Consider the following 15,465-nt stretch of genomic DNA (forward strand, 5'->3'; position numbering starts at 1 on the left):
ATTTCTTACAGACACAACTTCAAATGAGGACAAAGAGAGTCTCCATAGCAGTCTATTGGTAACAAACTGCTAAACGATCTAATTTAAAACTGATTCTTTGCTAAGTTGATTGTTTCATGTCAACACAACACGGTTCCTTCAGATATCAGAAGCCTTTTTATGCCTGAATGGCTCATATGCCAGAGTTAAGTGATTTTAAAAAAGTTTCTTCTGCAACTGTTCACATACTGACTGAAAATGAGTAAAAAATCAGGCAAAGTCCAACAAAAGTATTCAGAAAGGACTACTGAGCAGGACCACTTTAAAGGTTCACAAGAAAGATTGGCTGCTTGGCAGCAAAACACAAAGAAAAGAGATGATTCAAGACTTTTGCACACCGCTGTGAACTGGGCACTGCTTAAAATCACAAACTTTGTTCAAGCCACACATGTTGGAATCAGCCTCCCCACCATCACAGACATCTACACCTCCAGATGCAGGAAGAGGGCCACCTGCATCATGAAGGACCCCACCCACCCAGCACACACACTTTTTGCCCCACTCCCCTCAGGAAGGAGGTTAAGGAGCATTAAGTGTAGAACCACTAGACTGAGGAACAGCTTCTACCCTGAGGCTGTTAGACTCATGAATCTCTAACTAGAATAATCACTGTGAAAAACCATATCATGTTGCTGCTGATCTGTTTCATGTTGCTGCTGATCTGTTTCATGTTGCTGCTGATCTGTTTCAATGTTGATGTGTTCATGCGTGCACATCTGCTCACAGACTCATGTTCATGTTTGTGCTGATGTTCAATGTTTTATGTTATGAGTGCTTAGTGTATATTTAGTTGATGTTTTTCTTAGTTCATATCTTAGATGTTATTACTGTTTTTCTTATACATTTTATTGTTGGATGTAACTGGGACCTTGTGTACATAATTTCGCTCCACCACATGTACCACATGAGGTGCGAATGACAATAAAGAAACTCTGACTCTGACTCTGATATAGTGCGAGATACGATTCTTTTTCTCTCCCCTCGTGTTTCTCTTTTCCTTATCTACTTTTGTCTGTAACAGGTCTCTCTTGTAAATGAGTCTTTGAGGATCAATGGGAACTAACCTGTATAAATAAAGGTTGAATGAATGTAAAAAAAAAAAAAAGTTTAGGGTTATTTTTCTTTGAGATGTCAAAGCTCGGTCAGACAAGTCGTGGAGTTGATAATAATGGAGGTCTTGTTCTGAAAAACTGCCTTAGATTTAGATTTAATTTCATCTTTTGGCAGTTGTTCCTAAGAACACAGCTTGTAAGACATTTAAGGACTTTAGGTTTTGTTGCTCCTCTTAGTTTTTCAGGATATAAAGTTGATAATAAATCATAAATGTGATTTTAATCTGCTGCTGCTGGTAATGAAGCATTGCAATTGAACATTAAAAAAATGAGACACGCAGTGAAAACTGACACATCAGAAGCACACATGATATAAATAATGAACAGTCCCATGAATAATCGGGAAAATGCACATGTTCTTATATTTCCTTGCATGTTCAGTTTAATATTAAATAGCCAATAACATTCTGAAACAGTGATCATTGGTCAAGGTCATGTATTTTTTGTGTTTAGTCTGATGCTGCCAAATGAAGCAGTAATCCTTACAGAGATCTGTTTTCCACAAACTGACCACATCTTACCACAGATTTCAGTCAATAAACACAAAGTTTATTTTTTAAGCAGACATCAAGTCTGGTTAAAAATCTGGATTTGCAATTCATCTACATTTGCTTTTGGCATGAAAGAATCAAAGTTTACTAGTTTGTGTGTTTATTCCAGCTTCACCAACAATTTTGGTCAATCTAATGTTTGGAAATTAGGCTTCATGTCACAAAATTGCGATATTTTCTAGCCTAAAACTGCTACTGTGGTAACTCCGAAACATCTTACAACTTTGGCACCAATTAACGCCTATTCACCTTCAAAATAAAAGCATTGCAATAAGCTGGTTTTAGTGTAAAAGCAGAGATTCTACATTTGCTTGCAGAACGATTTATAACAGATTTTTTTATTGACCTCTTGTGGGTGAGATGAAGACAGCTAACAAGTCGGATGTGTCCCATGGGCTGAAGATGCCCACGTTTCAGCGAGACCTTCTTGAATTTGCTTACAGAGCAAACAGGAAGGTGAATGATCCACCTTGTCCTTGTCTTGTCCATTGACAAGACAAGGACAAGACACTGACATTCATATCATTTGCTTGACAATGAACTGTTTTAACAAGATCCCAACAAGTGAAAATGTCCCTTTCTTGTCTACCAATTCCTCTCAGTGTTGTCATTTCCCCTCTTTTATTAGGTTTATACATAAATGATGGTAGAAGTACGGTGGCTGACGGGTGCGTTTGGATGTTTGGTGCGAGTTTGCACCTGTCAGCCACCGTATAGAAGCCATCCTAACAAGCACCACTTTAATAAATTTGCGTATGTTTCTCCTCAGCAGTAACAACTCAGGGCATGAGTCTGTTGTGAGTTTGTCAATTGTGTAATTCGTTGTTTTTTTTAACATTTGCAATGTGGGAATAATGAAAGAATTATGCAATAATTTGAGTAGAAATCATAATGCCAGTCTCTCTTTTGTATCTAAATGATTAAGACGTTGAGAGAGTGGTCAGAATTAAACTCTGTGTCATTATCTACAACAAGAACGAGATTGATTATTAAACAACCTTTTCACAGAACCCCCGCTTCAAAAGAGCTGAACTATGCCTTTAAAATGGCTATGACAGAGTTAAGTCTTCTGACCCAAGATGGCTGACCTGTGTTCTGGAAGTTCTCCCTCATTCGGCAGTACAGCTGCAGCCTGAGTCTCCAGAGGTGGACATGTCTTTGGACGTCTGCCTTGGCCTGGGGTCCGGCTGCTGCTTTCTGAGCTAGCTCCAACTTCCACTCTTCCACTCGTTTGCTCGCCAGGGTCACCAGAGCGTCCAGCTTGGGCGCCCACTCCACTGGGTGGCACACTGACAGGTAACAGTACAAACACATCAAATCACCCTTACGCTCATTATCTGGATAGTTTGACATTTTTGATGTAGGACTCACAAACAGGGTTATGTCTGGCTCCTGCTTTTGTCAGCACATGAAGCAGAGGGGAATTGTGGGTAAGTGCCGCCACATCCAGGGGAACCAAACCCTGCTCGCTCACTCTGTTCACCCCTTTCTCTTTATCTCTCTCCCAGTCCTTCTCTTTCTTGTCTCCTCTCTCCCACAAGCTTCCTCCTCCTCCACAGCTGGCACGGTCTTTGGACAAAAGGCTCTGCACAGCCAACGTGTCCTCGTTCTCCACCGCCTCCCACAGGCTCTTGTACTAATGTGGGGAAGGAGAAAGGGTGCACAACCACAGAGAGGGAGGAAGATGGAGGGAAGGGAGTTGCAAAGTAAGAAGCAGTGGATGAGACACATAAATCAAAGCAGCCCAGGAGGATGCGTTCATGCTGGAGCCTCATGAGACCAAGAAAGTTTGGGAATTTCAGTAACAACGGAATAAAACTAGTGAGGTAAACTTAAAGCAAAAAAAAGTTGGCAGTAACATGCAAAAAAAAAAAATCATCTGTTGTAGTGGATCAGATTTTTTTTTTTAATTTATTTTGTGGATATTTGTTTAAAATCTAGCATTTGTAAATTGAACTCTTAAGGTCATAAAACATCTTTCCAAGCAGCCATCTTTTCTTTCACACGTACGACTCACACAAAGGGTTGGATAATAGTGTGAACGCTTATGAAGCATTCACACTATTGGGATTCTCGTGCTACATTTTTTGCTCTATTTCAACAAATCATATCCAAACGTTCAGCTCATTCAAGAGAAGGGTGCTATGACTTTGGGTATTGGTGCAACTTTAGCTTTTTGAACTATTTAGCCTTTTCTTACACTTTTTTCTCAAAGAAAGTGAGACTGAAGACTGAAGAAGTCTTTCAAAAGAAAGATGAAGCGTTTCTACAATTTTTTGTTTTTTGAACCCGTCCAAAGGACCAGACATAACTTTTTTAGATTTTTCTACCTGGATTATTGAGCATGCAGCAGGATATTTTGAATATTTTGATGCTAATTTTAGCTTTTTCAGCTAATTCTACTTTTTTTTTTTTTTAGCTCATTTCAGGTCTTTCCTCTTCCTTCTGGCAATTTAATATTCTTTTTGCCTTTTCAGCTACTTTTATCTATTTTTTTTAGCTGATTTTCCTAATTTTGTTCCAAATTTAAAAAAGGTATAAAGAGGTAATTTATGAGAATAAACAGGAAACTGTGATTAATTTTAACAAACTGTCAAAACCCAACCAAAAATATAAACTTTTATTTTGTTATTGGAAAAAAGTCACACAAATAATGAGTTTAACCCAAAGTTTAGGGTAGTAATTAATCTACTGGCCTAACTTGTAAAACATTACATCACTGATGACGTCACTAGATTATAACCACATACCTTTTGAAGAACAACTCATTTTGAACATTCTCTCTTTTTTTGTTATTGTTGTAATCTTTTTCTAAATTCATACACAACTCTGAACAAAATATATATTTTTCTTGTTTCGTCTTTGAATTGACTTAGAAACAAAAATCAACTGACTGCAGGTCAGAAAATAAATCACTGAAATGTCTAAGTACAGAAAATTCTCAATGTCATTCACACACAACTGGAAACAGAACCATTTGCGTGTTATGCGATGAATATCTTCTCTTTTATATCTACCAAGAACCAAAACAATTTTCAGTAAAATGCATTTCACAATAAAACTGTTTACTACTCCTAACTAAACTTTTTACAGGTTTACATCTGCCTGCATGTCCAGCTGACAGCTGTATCTCTCATTGTATGGTACAGCCATAAAATCTGGTTGTTTTAGTCACTATCATACTAAAATATATTTTAACATTTTTAAACATTCTTGTTCAGCAACTTTCACTATTTTAAATTTCAAGTTTACTCTTGTTTATTCCCATAAAGTTAACTCTCATGGAAAGTTCCCAACTTTAAACATTTCCAAAAGTTTGCAACCCATTCTCAACCCACACACAAAACTAAAAACGGGGGCTGCAGACTTACTGATGTGCAAATGTTTTAAGTCACTCCTCATTTATTTTGCTTCCAAGATGCCAGACTTTGTTGTACTTTTTAGAAGTGGTCTTGATCAGTTGTTTTCAGGCTTTCTGATAATCTTTCAAAGCTTTTCTTCAGGCTTTAAGCTGATTTTCACTCATTTTTAGTCCAGCTTTTGTTTTTTATCACAGCAGCACATTGCGCAGCGTGCGCTTCGAATTGTGGCCAAGTGGAGGAAAAACGAAAAAAAAAAAAGTCTGATTTTAAAACTCTCTCCAGCAGATAAACAGATCACTAAACGTCTGTAAGAAATAGGAAAAAAATATCCATCAAATATCTGACACAGGCTTGTGGGATGTGTCATCCTTACGTTGATCATCGACTGCATGCCAATAGCTCTGAGACGGTACTGATGCTAAATTTGTTGGATATTTCTTACAGACACAACTTCAAATGAGGACAAAGAGAGTCTCCATAGCAGTCTATTGGTAACAAACTGCTAAACGATCTAATTTAAAACTGATTCTTTGCTAAGTTGATTGTTTCATGTCAACACAACACGGTTCCTTCAGATATCAGAAGCCTTTTTATGCCTGAATGGCTCATATGCCAGAGTTAAGTGATTTTAAAAAAGTTTCTTCTGCAACTGTTCACATACTGACTGAAAATGAGTAAAAAATCAGGCAAAGTCCAACAAAAGTATTCAGAAAGGACTACTGAGCAGGACCACTTTAAAGGTTCACAAGAAAGATTGGCTGCTTGGCAGCAAAACACAAAGAAAAGAGATGATTCAAGACTTTTGCACACCGCTGTGAACTGGGCACTGCTTAAAATCACAAACTTTGTTCAAGCCACACATGTTGGAATCAGCCTCCCCACCATCACAGACATCTACACCTCCAGATGCAGGAAGAGGGCCACCTGCATCATGAAGGACCCCACCCACCCAGCACACACACTTTTTGCCCCACTCCCCTCAGGAAGGAGGTTAAGGAGCATTAAGTGTAGAACCACTAGACTGAGGAACAGCTTCTACCCTGAGGCTGTTAGACTCATGAATCTCTAACTAGAATAATCACTGTGAAAAACCATATCATGTTGCTGCTGATCTGTTTCATGTTGCTGCTGATCTGTTTCATGTTGCTGCTGATCTGTTTCAATGTTGATGTGTTCATGCGTGCACATCTGCTCACAGACTCATGTTCATGTTTGTGCTGATGTTCAATGTTTTATGTTATGAGTGCTTAGTGTATATTTAGTTGATGTTTTTCTTAGTTCATATCTTAGATGTTATTACTGTTTTTCTTATACATTTTATTGTTGGATGTAACTGGGACCCTGCGTACATAATTTCGTTCCACCACATGTACCACATGAGGTGCGAATGACAATAAAGAAACTCTGACTCTGACTCTGACTCTGACATGCACACACTGCAGGCAGAAAAGGATCAGACACTGTTGGTTTATCTTCTAATAAATTAGTATCTTGTTTCAAACATGGTGTGGCTCAGCAATTGTCCTTTTAACACAAAATCAACAAATACATCTGTACCCAGTGCATATAATTAGACCTGGCACAATAACTAATTTTGCTGGGCAAATTTAATTGTCTCAGAAATTATTGCAATAAACAATAATTTGTTTGAAATTTGACAATAATTAGTAATTATTGACAAATTTAAGAAGAAATGTTGGTTCATTTTATTTTGAGTGTAGTACCCTTTTTGACCACCGGATGGCAGTATAAGACTGTTAGAACCAAAGGATGGATAGTGAGGGAGCGAGCAGCGTGTCTCTTTAAGAAAAATGGGAGGGAGGCCCCATGACGTGACATGGGCCGTCTCTCCTTCCCTTTTGTCCGGTTCTCAAAATAGCGAACGCTTGGTGTGGTTTGAGCTCTTTAGCATAGCATTTGTCACAAAGTTTTTAATTTAAAAAATCAGCTAAAAAGTTCTCAGCTTCTTTGTGCAGAGACAAACAACTTTTTACACGAAGGCACGGGTTTCAACCATGAATTTTGGAGTTTCTACAAGACGGAGGTTTTTTTGGCCTGTTAGCTTAGCTCGTAGCTTAGCTTCTCAGCTTAGCTGCTTTTAACAATCCAAAAACACGATTTTGGATGGTTAAAACAGATTTTAAAGAGGAAAGAGACCTACATACAATAAATAAGTAAAAATGGTCAAATATTAAGTAGAAACACAATACAATGAATCATTCCAATTTAATTCACCCATACTGTATGTAAAATTTAGTTTTCCTGTGTCGTAAAACAAAGGATCTATTTTGTTGATAAACGACAGTGTTGTAGCCATGTTGGCCAAATCTTGAAAATAACAAGCTCATACGATATCACAATATCTCATAATCATAGTGTTGTAAATAACTAATCTCCTAACAAATCCAGTTTTAGTGTAAATTGACTGAGCTTTACTCATTATTGCGCTGGATAACGCATTGGGTCCCAACCCTGATCCTTGAGGAACACCATCCTTCATGTTTTAGTTGTTTCTCTGCTCCATCACACCGGATTCAGTGATTTAATTACTTCATTTTCTGCAGAAGACTGTAAATCACCCATTTATTAAAATCAGGTGCGTCGGAGTAGAGAAACAACTAAAACATGCAAGACGGTGTCCCTCAAGGACTAGGGTTGGGAACCCCTCACAACTATGACAGCTATTTTAAATAGGACTGACTATAAAAGTTAATTGTTGTAAATTTATATCAAATGACTATTTTCTGACTGGTTTTATAAAAATCTGTTCAATATTTTATGAGATATTTTGCTATCAGACAAATATGGTGTAAACTTTAGCACATTTCTAAAAATGACTGAATTATAGATATTTTTGCATTTTCTAATGTCAGTTGGCTATAGTAGCCCCCTTTCATTGATTTGTCTTCAAACGTTAATCAGTTGTACACATACATCCATTGATTATTTCCTAAAGGTTTCAATAAATTACATCTATATGTGCAGGAAGTATTTTGCCAACAGACACACAAAGTTGACTTCAAGTAGTTAATGGGAAAAATATAAACAACACCGTTTTAAAATTTGATAGTGATCAAAATATACATTAGGGATCACTCTCAGCTGCTCTGACTCCAAATCTTGGGTTAACATCTGTAAAATTGACCGAGTTATTGTGTTTTTAAGGTCAGCTAGCTGTGGCAGAAATCTTGACTTGAGCTGACCCTCAAAGTTTATGAGTACCAGACAAATGCAACATGAGCAAAAAGGTTATCATCCACCTTCGTCTTTCATCAGTGGACAATAAGTGCACTTTTTTTTGATTAAGTAGATTAGAAATAGGAGGCAGTATTAAAATACAAGTAGCAAATGTCTTAAAATAAACTGAAATATTTTACAGCTTCTGCAGCCTTGCAGGTGCGTTTGGGCGTGCCTATCTCCACGGCAACAGACTCCCCTCCCCTCAGCCTGACAGACAGGTTTCTATAGATGCGTTTTGGCGAGACGGGACCCAGAGAGCGCCGGCGTTGAGGTGGGTTCCTCGTGGATACGGACATGGTTGAGGAAAACTAATCAGGTGGGTTGTTAGGACAGGAAGATCAGGGCCGTCAACCTGAAAGGACAAAAAAATAAATAAATTAAAGTTAGGTTAAGAGAATTTATTTTATTTTGTACAGAGTAGACAATTTTCTGTCATAAAGGGTGAGTTTAGACTGAGAGCTGTTATCTGTTGGGATAAAAGGGTTTGTTCAAAGCATTCATTTTGCGCCTATTTTTATTCTTTCAATGTTCTACTTCTACCCACTGTCATGTGACGTGGCTTTTTGCTGCTCTGTATGGAGTCTTCCAGTGCACAAAGCAAAACACCCATCAATTACATTACACAAAGAATTGATACAGCAACAAAATTATATCTTGCTTTAATAATAAACTTGAAATGGACAGCTGGAGAGGAAACCCATCAACACTACAGCAATCACCAATGTCCTCACTGAAAACAGCTCCCCTTTTTTTTCTGCCCGAAAAGCTATCACATTTTATTTTCAACACTTGGGGTGGTGGAAATCATCCAGTTTCTTCCTCGTCTTCTTCAGTCAGCAAGTCGCTTTTATGTGCCACTTTGTCTTCTCATTCCCTCTAGAGTTTGAAGTCATTTTCATGTGGCCTGGATTCACGTCATGCCTCAATCAGAAAGATAAGAGCATCTTTTTTGATCTCTCCTTTGTTATTACGTTCCCATCTAAAGAAAATCCTCTGATGCCTGAAAGTTTTTTCCATCTTTCCATCGGGTTATGTTTTTATGTGCTGTCCTTGTGAGAAAGACTGACGCCACATCTCAATGTGACCAAGCTCTGACAGTATCTGCACTATACAGGCGTATAAGGGCAAGCGCACGAGCTCCTCCTGTTTACGTCTAACAAATACCAGCTGAAAGTGCTGATGAAACATTTTGGAGAAAATATAAGCCTGTGTTTGGTGTCTTTAAGAAAAAGGCATAACATTTATTATTTACTTATTTATTAACCTTTATTTAACCAGGCAAATCCTGTTGAGATCACAGATCTCTTTTGCAAGGGAGGCCTGGACCTGAAGGCAGCCTAACATGCATGTTTTTGGTCTGTGGGAGGAAACTGGAGTACCTGGAGAAAACCCATGCACGCACGCATGAGAAGAACATGCAAACTACACACAGAAAGACCCCAGGTCCAACCGGGGATTGAACCCAGGACCTTCTTGCTGCGAGGCAACAGTGCTAACCACTGAGCCGTCGTGCTGCTCATGACAAACAGGACAAAGTACGGGTCTTTCATTCCGAGAAAGAATTTAGGCTAGTTTTAGGCTAGCATCTTATGCTGAGAAATAGTGACCTTATGCAATATAGGGAGATGCTGCTCTCAAAATATGTGTTGTTAATCAATCTCAGCTACTAACACATCAAATTTCCGCTCAGTAGGTGTAAAATTCCTCGAGTTGTAGCCAATTTTTGTGTTTTCTAATGGCTCTCAGCTGAAGTGGACTTCGTGCATACATTTGACTTCAAATGTTAATAAGTTTTAGACATTTAGTGACGACTTTCTGAGAGTTTCATTTAACTCCATCCAGTGATTCATGAGATATTTTGCTAACAAACAGAATAGGTTGACTCTAATGGTTAATGACAAAGTTTTAAACAAACATCTTGTGCAATCTGTGCATATTTGGAATACGTTCTGAGGATCAGTCTCAGCTAATACCAAAATATTTAGCACAAATGACTGATTTATAAACATTTTTGTACTTTTTAGGGTTGGTTGGCTGTGACGGCCATCTTGAATGAGGCTGACTACAAAAGGTAGTCAGCTGTAGATGTACAACCAATGATTACTTGTGCAGGTTTTATTGCAGTTCATCCAGTGCTTCATGAAACACTGGTGAGCGGCAGGCTGTGGTTTCTGTCAGCGTCTCACACTGAGGGCTTGTTTTTTCTAACCACTGTCCTGTGTGACGCGCCGAGAGGTGGGGGAGCCTTACAGTTTGTCAGTCTGCTAAAATGCTCTGGTTCAGCAGTGCATGGAAATATCTGCTGAGTAATAGTATTGCTGTAATGTCACAGGAAGCCACGCTGCACATCTGTGAGCGAGAATAACCCTCAAGCAACCCTTCATCTCTGGGTGCTGTGATCCAGTAAGACTGTTTTGTTCAAAAGTTCAGCAACAATCTGTGCATGACACATGTTAAAGAACACACAATTCATCGTGTAAAGAAAGCAAAACAAGAACAATCAGATCAGCCAAAACATTATAACCACTGGCACGTAACGTGATACAGAACTTTAATTTACAGACGGTCACCCTTCCATAACAATATTACTTTTTTTACATGATGGCAGCATGTGAAGCAAATGCACTGCAGGTAGTTGGTTGGTCATAATCTTATGGCTGGTATGTGTAAACATTTTGCTGAAACTAAATAGCAAACCAAATTTACCAAGAATTTTTTTTTTTTTCCCATAAAGATTCAGGTCAGTATTTTGCAGTACTTTCAAGAATGCAGATTGTTTTTTGTTTCTTACAAGTAGGGGTGCACCGATTGCAGTTTTCTGGACGATCACCGATTTCTAAAAAGTCTGACCTGCCGATACCGATTTTGTTTTATAAACGACACTGTCAGGTGTTATAAGGTCACAATGCACCTTCGAATTTCCAATCTTATTTTATTGAAAAACATACCCTTGAACAATATCCTCGAAACAATACAAACTTGATTTTACTGGCCATGAGGTAGTGCTCTGAAATATAAATGAAGTTCAGACAATTATTGTTAAAACTAAAAACAATATGTAAAACCGGTTTCTCATGCAAGTATTGTCCAATTTCCGATTTCCCAAAATAAAGTAAATCGGGGTCAACAAATTGGTGCATCCTTACTTACAACTTACTTGTAAACAAAGTACATTTTTACAGTACAGTTTTGCAATATTATTCAATTTTCACTAGCTCTGATTGCAAAAATGTGAGCAGACTGCTTTAGAATATGTTCTGTGTGCACACTGACAAAAATAACTAACATTGTGGACTTACATTCTAAAAAAATAACACAATGACAACCTTAAAAATAAAGTAGTTTTTTTTTTAATTTTCTATTTTTATTTTTGGGGCCTGCCATACAAATGCATGGCAGGCACCTGTTATTCTACACCTCGGAAGTGTGTCATCATTTCTATCTCCGTTAATGCGGCCCGAACCACAATGTCTACCCCCACCAAATTTATATAAAAACAACCGGCTCAGCCCCGTGATGTGTGCTAATACTTTTATTGGCATTTTGAGTTACCATGGTGATGTAATTTGCAAACAAAGACGCAATATTTCACCAACTCAAGGAACTAGTTGGTGACTGCCCACATTATTCTACACCTGATAAAATAATCTTTTTCAACTTTAATGTGGCCCGAACCACAATGTGGACCCTACAAAAGTTACATCAAAACCACCGGCCCGGCTCCGGGAAGTGTGCAATTTTATAGGCATTTGCAGTTACCATGGTGACATATTTTGCTAACAAAGATGCCAAATTTCCTTTAGGAAATTAATAGGAAAAAACTCTTCACAGAAACTGAGTAATGTATGGAGCCATTTTGGTTCAACATGCAAGGAAGGCAATGCATTATGCAATGCATGGAAGGCACCTATTATTAATATTAATTAATAATAATAATAGTTTATATTAATAATTCATTATTAATGTTAACAATAATCTATTTTAATATTAATAATTTTTAATAGTAATAATTAATATTTCATATTGATTATTATGAATATTCTTAATATTAATTATCACTAATATTTAATAATAATTGATAAATTAACAATATATTAAAATGTATATTGGTAATTAATATTAATTATTGCATTTAATAAATGGCAAATTTATATTTATTATTAATAATAATTTAATAATAAATAGGGAGTCCCCGTCAAAGTTTCTTCAGGAACTTTCTAGTATTTATTGATTATTGTGAGAATTTTATATATAGATTAACTCAGTTTGTTTAGTACAAGTAGCATGAACAACAATTTATTTGATTCTGAAATAAAGTTCTATTTTAGGCTTTAAACACCAACACTGTCGATGAAGCCTTACGGATCGAAGGCGAAACATTTCAGCACAAAAAAAGAAACTGTCCGGATGACCTGACTGAAAAATGTTTGATTGTATACCTGGATTATTGAGCATGGACTTTGTTGTTTTCAACCAGTTTGACACGACTGTCGACAAGGAAGAGAGCCGGCAATGGAGGAGGGGGAGTGCCAAAGAGACCATCTTAGCACCAATATAACTGGTTTGTTCCACTTTGGAGTAAGCTGTTGGGGGAAGAATCAGTTTTGTTGTGTGTTTCCTTAACTAATGAAGACTTCCGGATCGAAGGTGAAACGTTTCAGCACAAAAAAAAAAAAGAAACTGTCCAGATGATCTGACTGAAAAAATGTTGGATTTTATACCTGAATTATTGAGCATGGACTTTGTTCCTAACACTATTGGTTAATCTATAGAGTATGGAACAGCTCTAATAAAAATTAAAATAGGTTTATAACTTTTATCTAAAAAATATTCACTTTGTTTGTTACTGAATGATGGGAAAAATAAACTAACACCCATACATCATTTTGTTTAGATTTTTTCCCCCTCCCTTTGTCCCCTGCAAGATCCAGTTCACTGAAAAGCATCCTGACATTTTCATTAAAATTCACAAACGTTACTGAGAATTCAGCATGCTATAAACACTAGCAAGCCAACCTGGATCAGAGGCGTCAAAACAGACCCAGACCATGAAAGTACCACCACTACGATTCACAGATGAGACTATGATGCTAGAATGCTGTGTTCTTTTCTCTCCAAACAGAAGACTTCTAGTTCAAACCAAACAGATATGTTTTGGTGCAAATTGTCCACATACAACATTGACATGCTGTGGTTTCAGGATGTGCATGCGATCTGCAAACTGCAGTTGTTTTGTAACATTTTCAGAAAACAGATGCTCGTTCTTTGTAGCTCTGCCATGCATCTGTAAGTATTTCATGAAACCTAACCAGTTTTATTAGAAGTTCCAAATCATGACTTTTCAAATCTAATGCATAGATGTTTTATAAGATGCCCAATCATAAAAAATATATAAATGGCTTTTATTGCCTGCATTTGTGCCACTACCTGTCTGTATTAAAGTAGTGATGGTGTTCAAGGTCTTTTACAGCTTGATGAAAAAAAAAAAAGCCTCACGTCCTTTGAAATCTTTCCAAAATACACCTACACAAAGACCTGAATCAGGGGTCTAGCATCCCTTAAATTCATGAACATCGCCCTATGTCTTTCATTTAATTTATCATCATCTTATTTTGAGAAATAACATTGCTGTAACAGTGTTGGTCAAACCTTGAAAATAATGTTATGTGTAATCACACGTCATGCTCAGAGTATGTGTTGTGAATGACTCTTGGCTTCATAAAGCTTTAACACAATACATGTAAAATTAACCAAATTATAGCAATTTTGAATAAGATTGGCACCAAAATTTATTTAGTTGTAGATATACGTCCAATATAATAATAATTAACATTTGTCCTGATGTTGCTAACAGACAGACCTGGTTGACTTCAAAACATTTTATAATAAAGTTTTAAACAAATAACTTACACAACAAGTTAAGCTCAATACATGTTGTCTGCACTACTAGCACACTTAACTTTAGTCAAGTCAATGTTCTTTATTGTCATTCACATCACATGTGGTACATGAGGTGGAGCGAAATTGTGTACACAAGATCCCAGTTACATCCAGCAATAGCAAAAATATAAATTGTAGAATAAACAGTAATAACATTTAAGATATAAACTAAGAAATACACTAAACTAAGAATATGCTAAACACCAATAGTGCAAAATAATACGCCAAACAACAGCAGCACGAACATGAGTCTATGTGAGCAGATGAGTACAAATGAATACAGCAGCATGAGGTCAGCAGCATGAATAATCAGCAGCACATATCAACAATCAAGTGGCATTACAGTGATTTTTTTTTCTTTTCACAGTGATTATTCTGGTTAGAGATTCATGAGTCTAACAGCCTCAGGGTAGAAGCTGTTCCTCAGTCTAGTGGTTCTACACTTAATGCTCCTCAACCTTCTGCCTGAGGGGAGCGGGGCAAAAAGTGTGTGTGCTGAATACAACAGCTAACACACACAGGCAATAACATAATCACCTGCCTTTGCCTTTTAGTGTTAGGACCACCTCTCACATCCCATTTGCTATAGCACCTGATCTAATTTAACGTTCAAACTAGAAAAAAAAATAGCATTTCCTTCAAAAATGCGTTGTGAAAGCTTATTGCTGAAAGATTTTACTGAAAGCTGCTGAAGAAACTACAAACCAAGCTGTAAATTTTTGTCACTGCTTGTTTGATTTGAACAGTTAAAAATGTTGCCAAAAATAGTGCAATGATTTGCTAAAATGCTAATGAAATGCTAGCAAAAGAAGAAACATGCTTGGTAAGAATCAGAAGTACTGAAACACTAGCAAAAGCATCAAAAAGGGAAACACACTAGCTAAACAGAAGAGGTGAAATGTTAAAAGAAAAAGGTTGGAACATGCTAGCTTAAAGAAGTAGGGAATCTTTTGCAAAAAGCATAAATGAGATAATTCGTGCCAGAAACATCCATCCATTATCTTTTACCCGCTTCTTCCATTTTGGGTCATGGGAGTCGCCAATGCCCATGTCCAGCAATCACTGTGCGAGGGGCGGGGTACACCCTGGACAGGTCTCCAGTCCATCACAGGGACACATAGAGACTCTCACTCTCTCACTCACACCTAGGGACAATTTAGAGTTACCAATCAGCCTAACATGCATGTTTTTGGTCTGTGGGAGGAAACCGGAGTACCCCGA

At 37.4% G+C, this 15,465-nt stretch overlaps 1 protein-coding gene across 1 annotated transcript in view; it reads right to left on the bottom strand.

Annotated features, from left to right (window-relative positions):
- The window catches only part of LOC119422128 (ankyrin repeat and fibronectin type-III domain-containing protein 1-like), a 40,738-nt gene extending 32,138 nt beyond the window's left edge, over positions 1 to 8,600 (bottom strand). Inside the window, 3 exon segments of the mRNA XM_037689479.1 lie at positions 2,791 to 2,991; positions 3,074 to 3,338; positions 8,442 to 8,600. Of these exon segments, the coding sequence (XP_037545407.1) occupies positions 2,791 to 2,991; positions 3,074 to 3,338; positions 8,442 to 8,600 (625 nt within the window).
- Between the last annotated feature and the right edge of the window lie 6,865 nt (positions 8,601 to 15,465).

This window comes from Nematolebias whitei, chromosome 15 (assembly GCF_014905685.2).
Source record: "Nematolebias whitei isolate Nwh7 chromosome 15, NemWhi1, whole genome shotgun sequence".
In the NCBI taxonomy this organism is placed as follows: domain Eukaryota; kingdom Metazoa; phylum Chordata; class Actinopteri; order Cyprinodontiformes; family Rivulidae; genus Nematolebias; species Nematolebias whitei.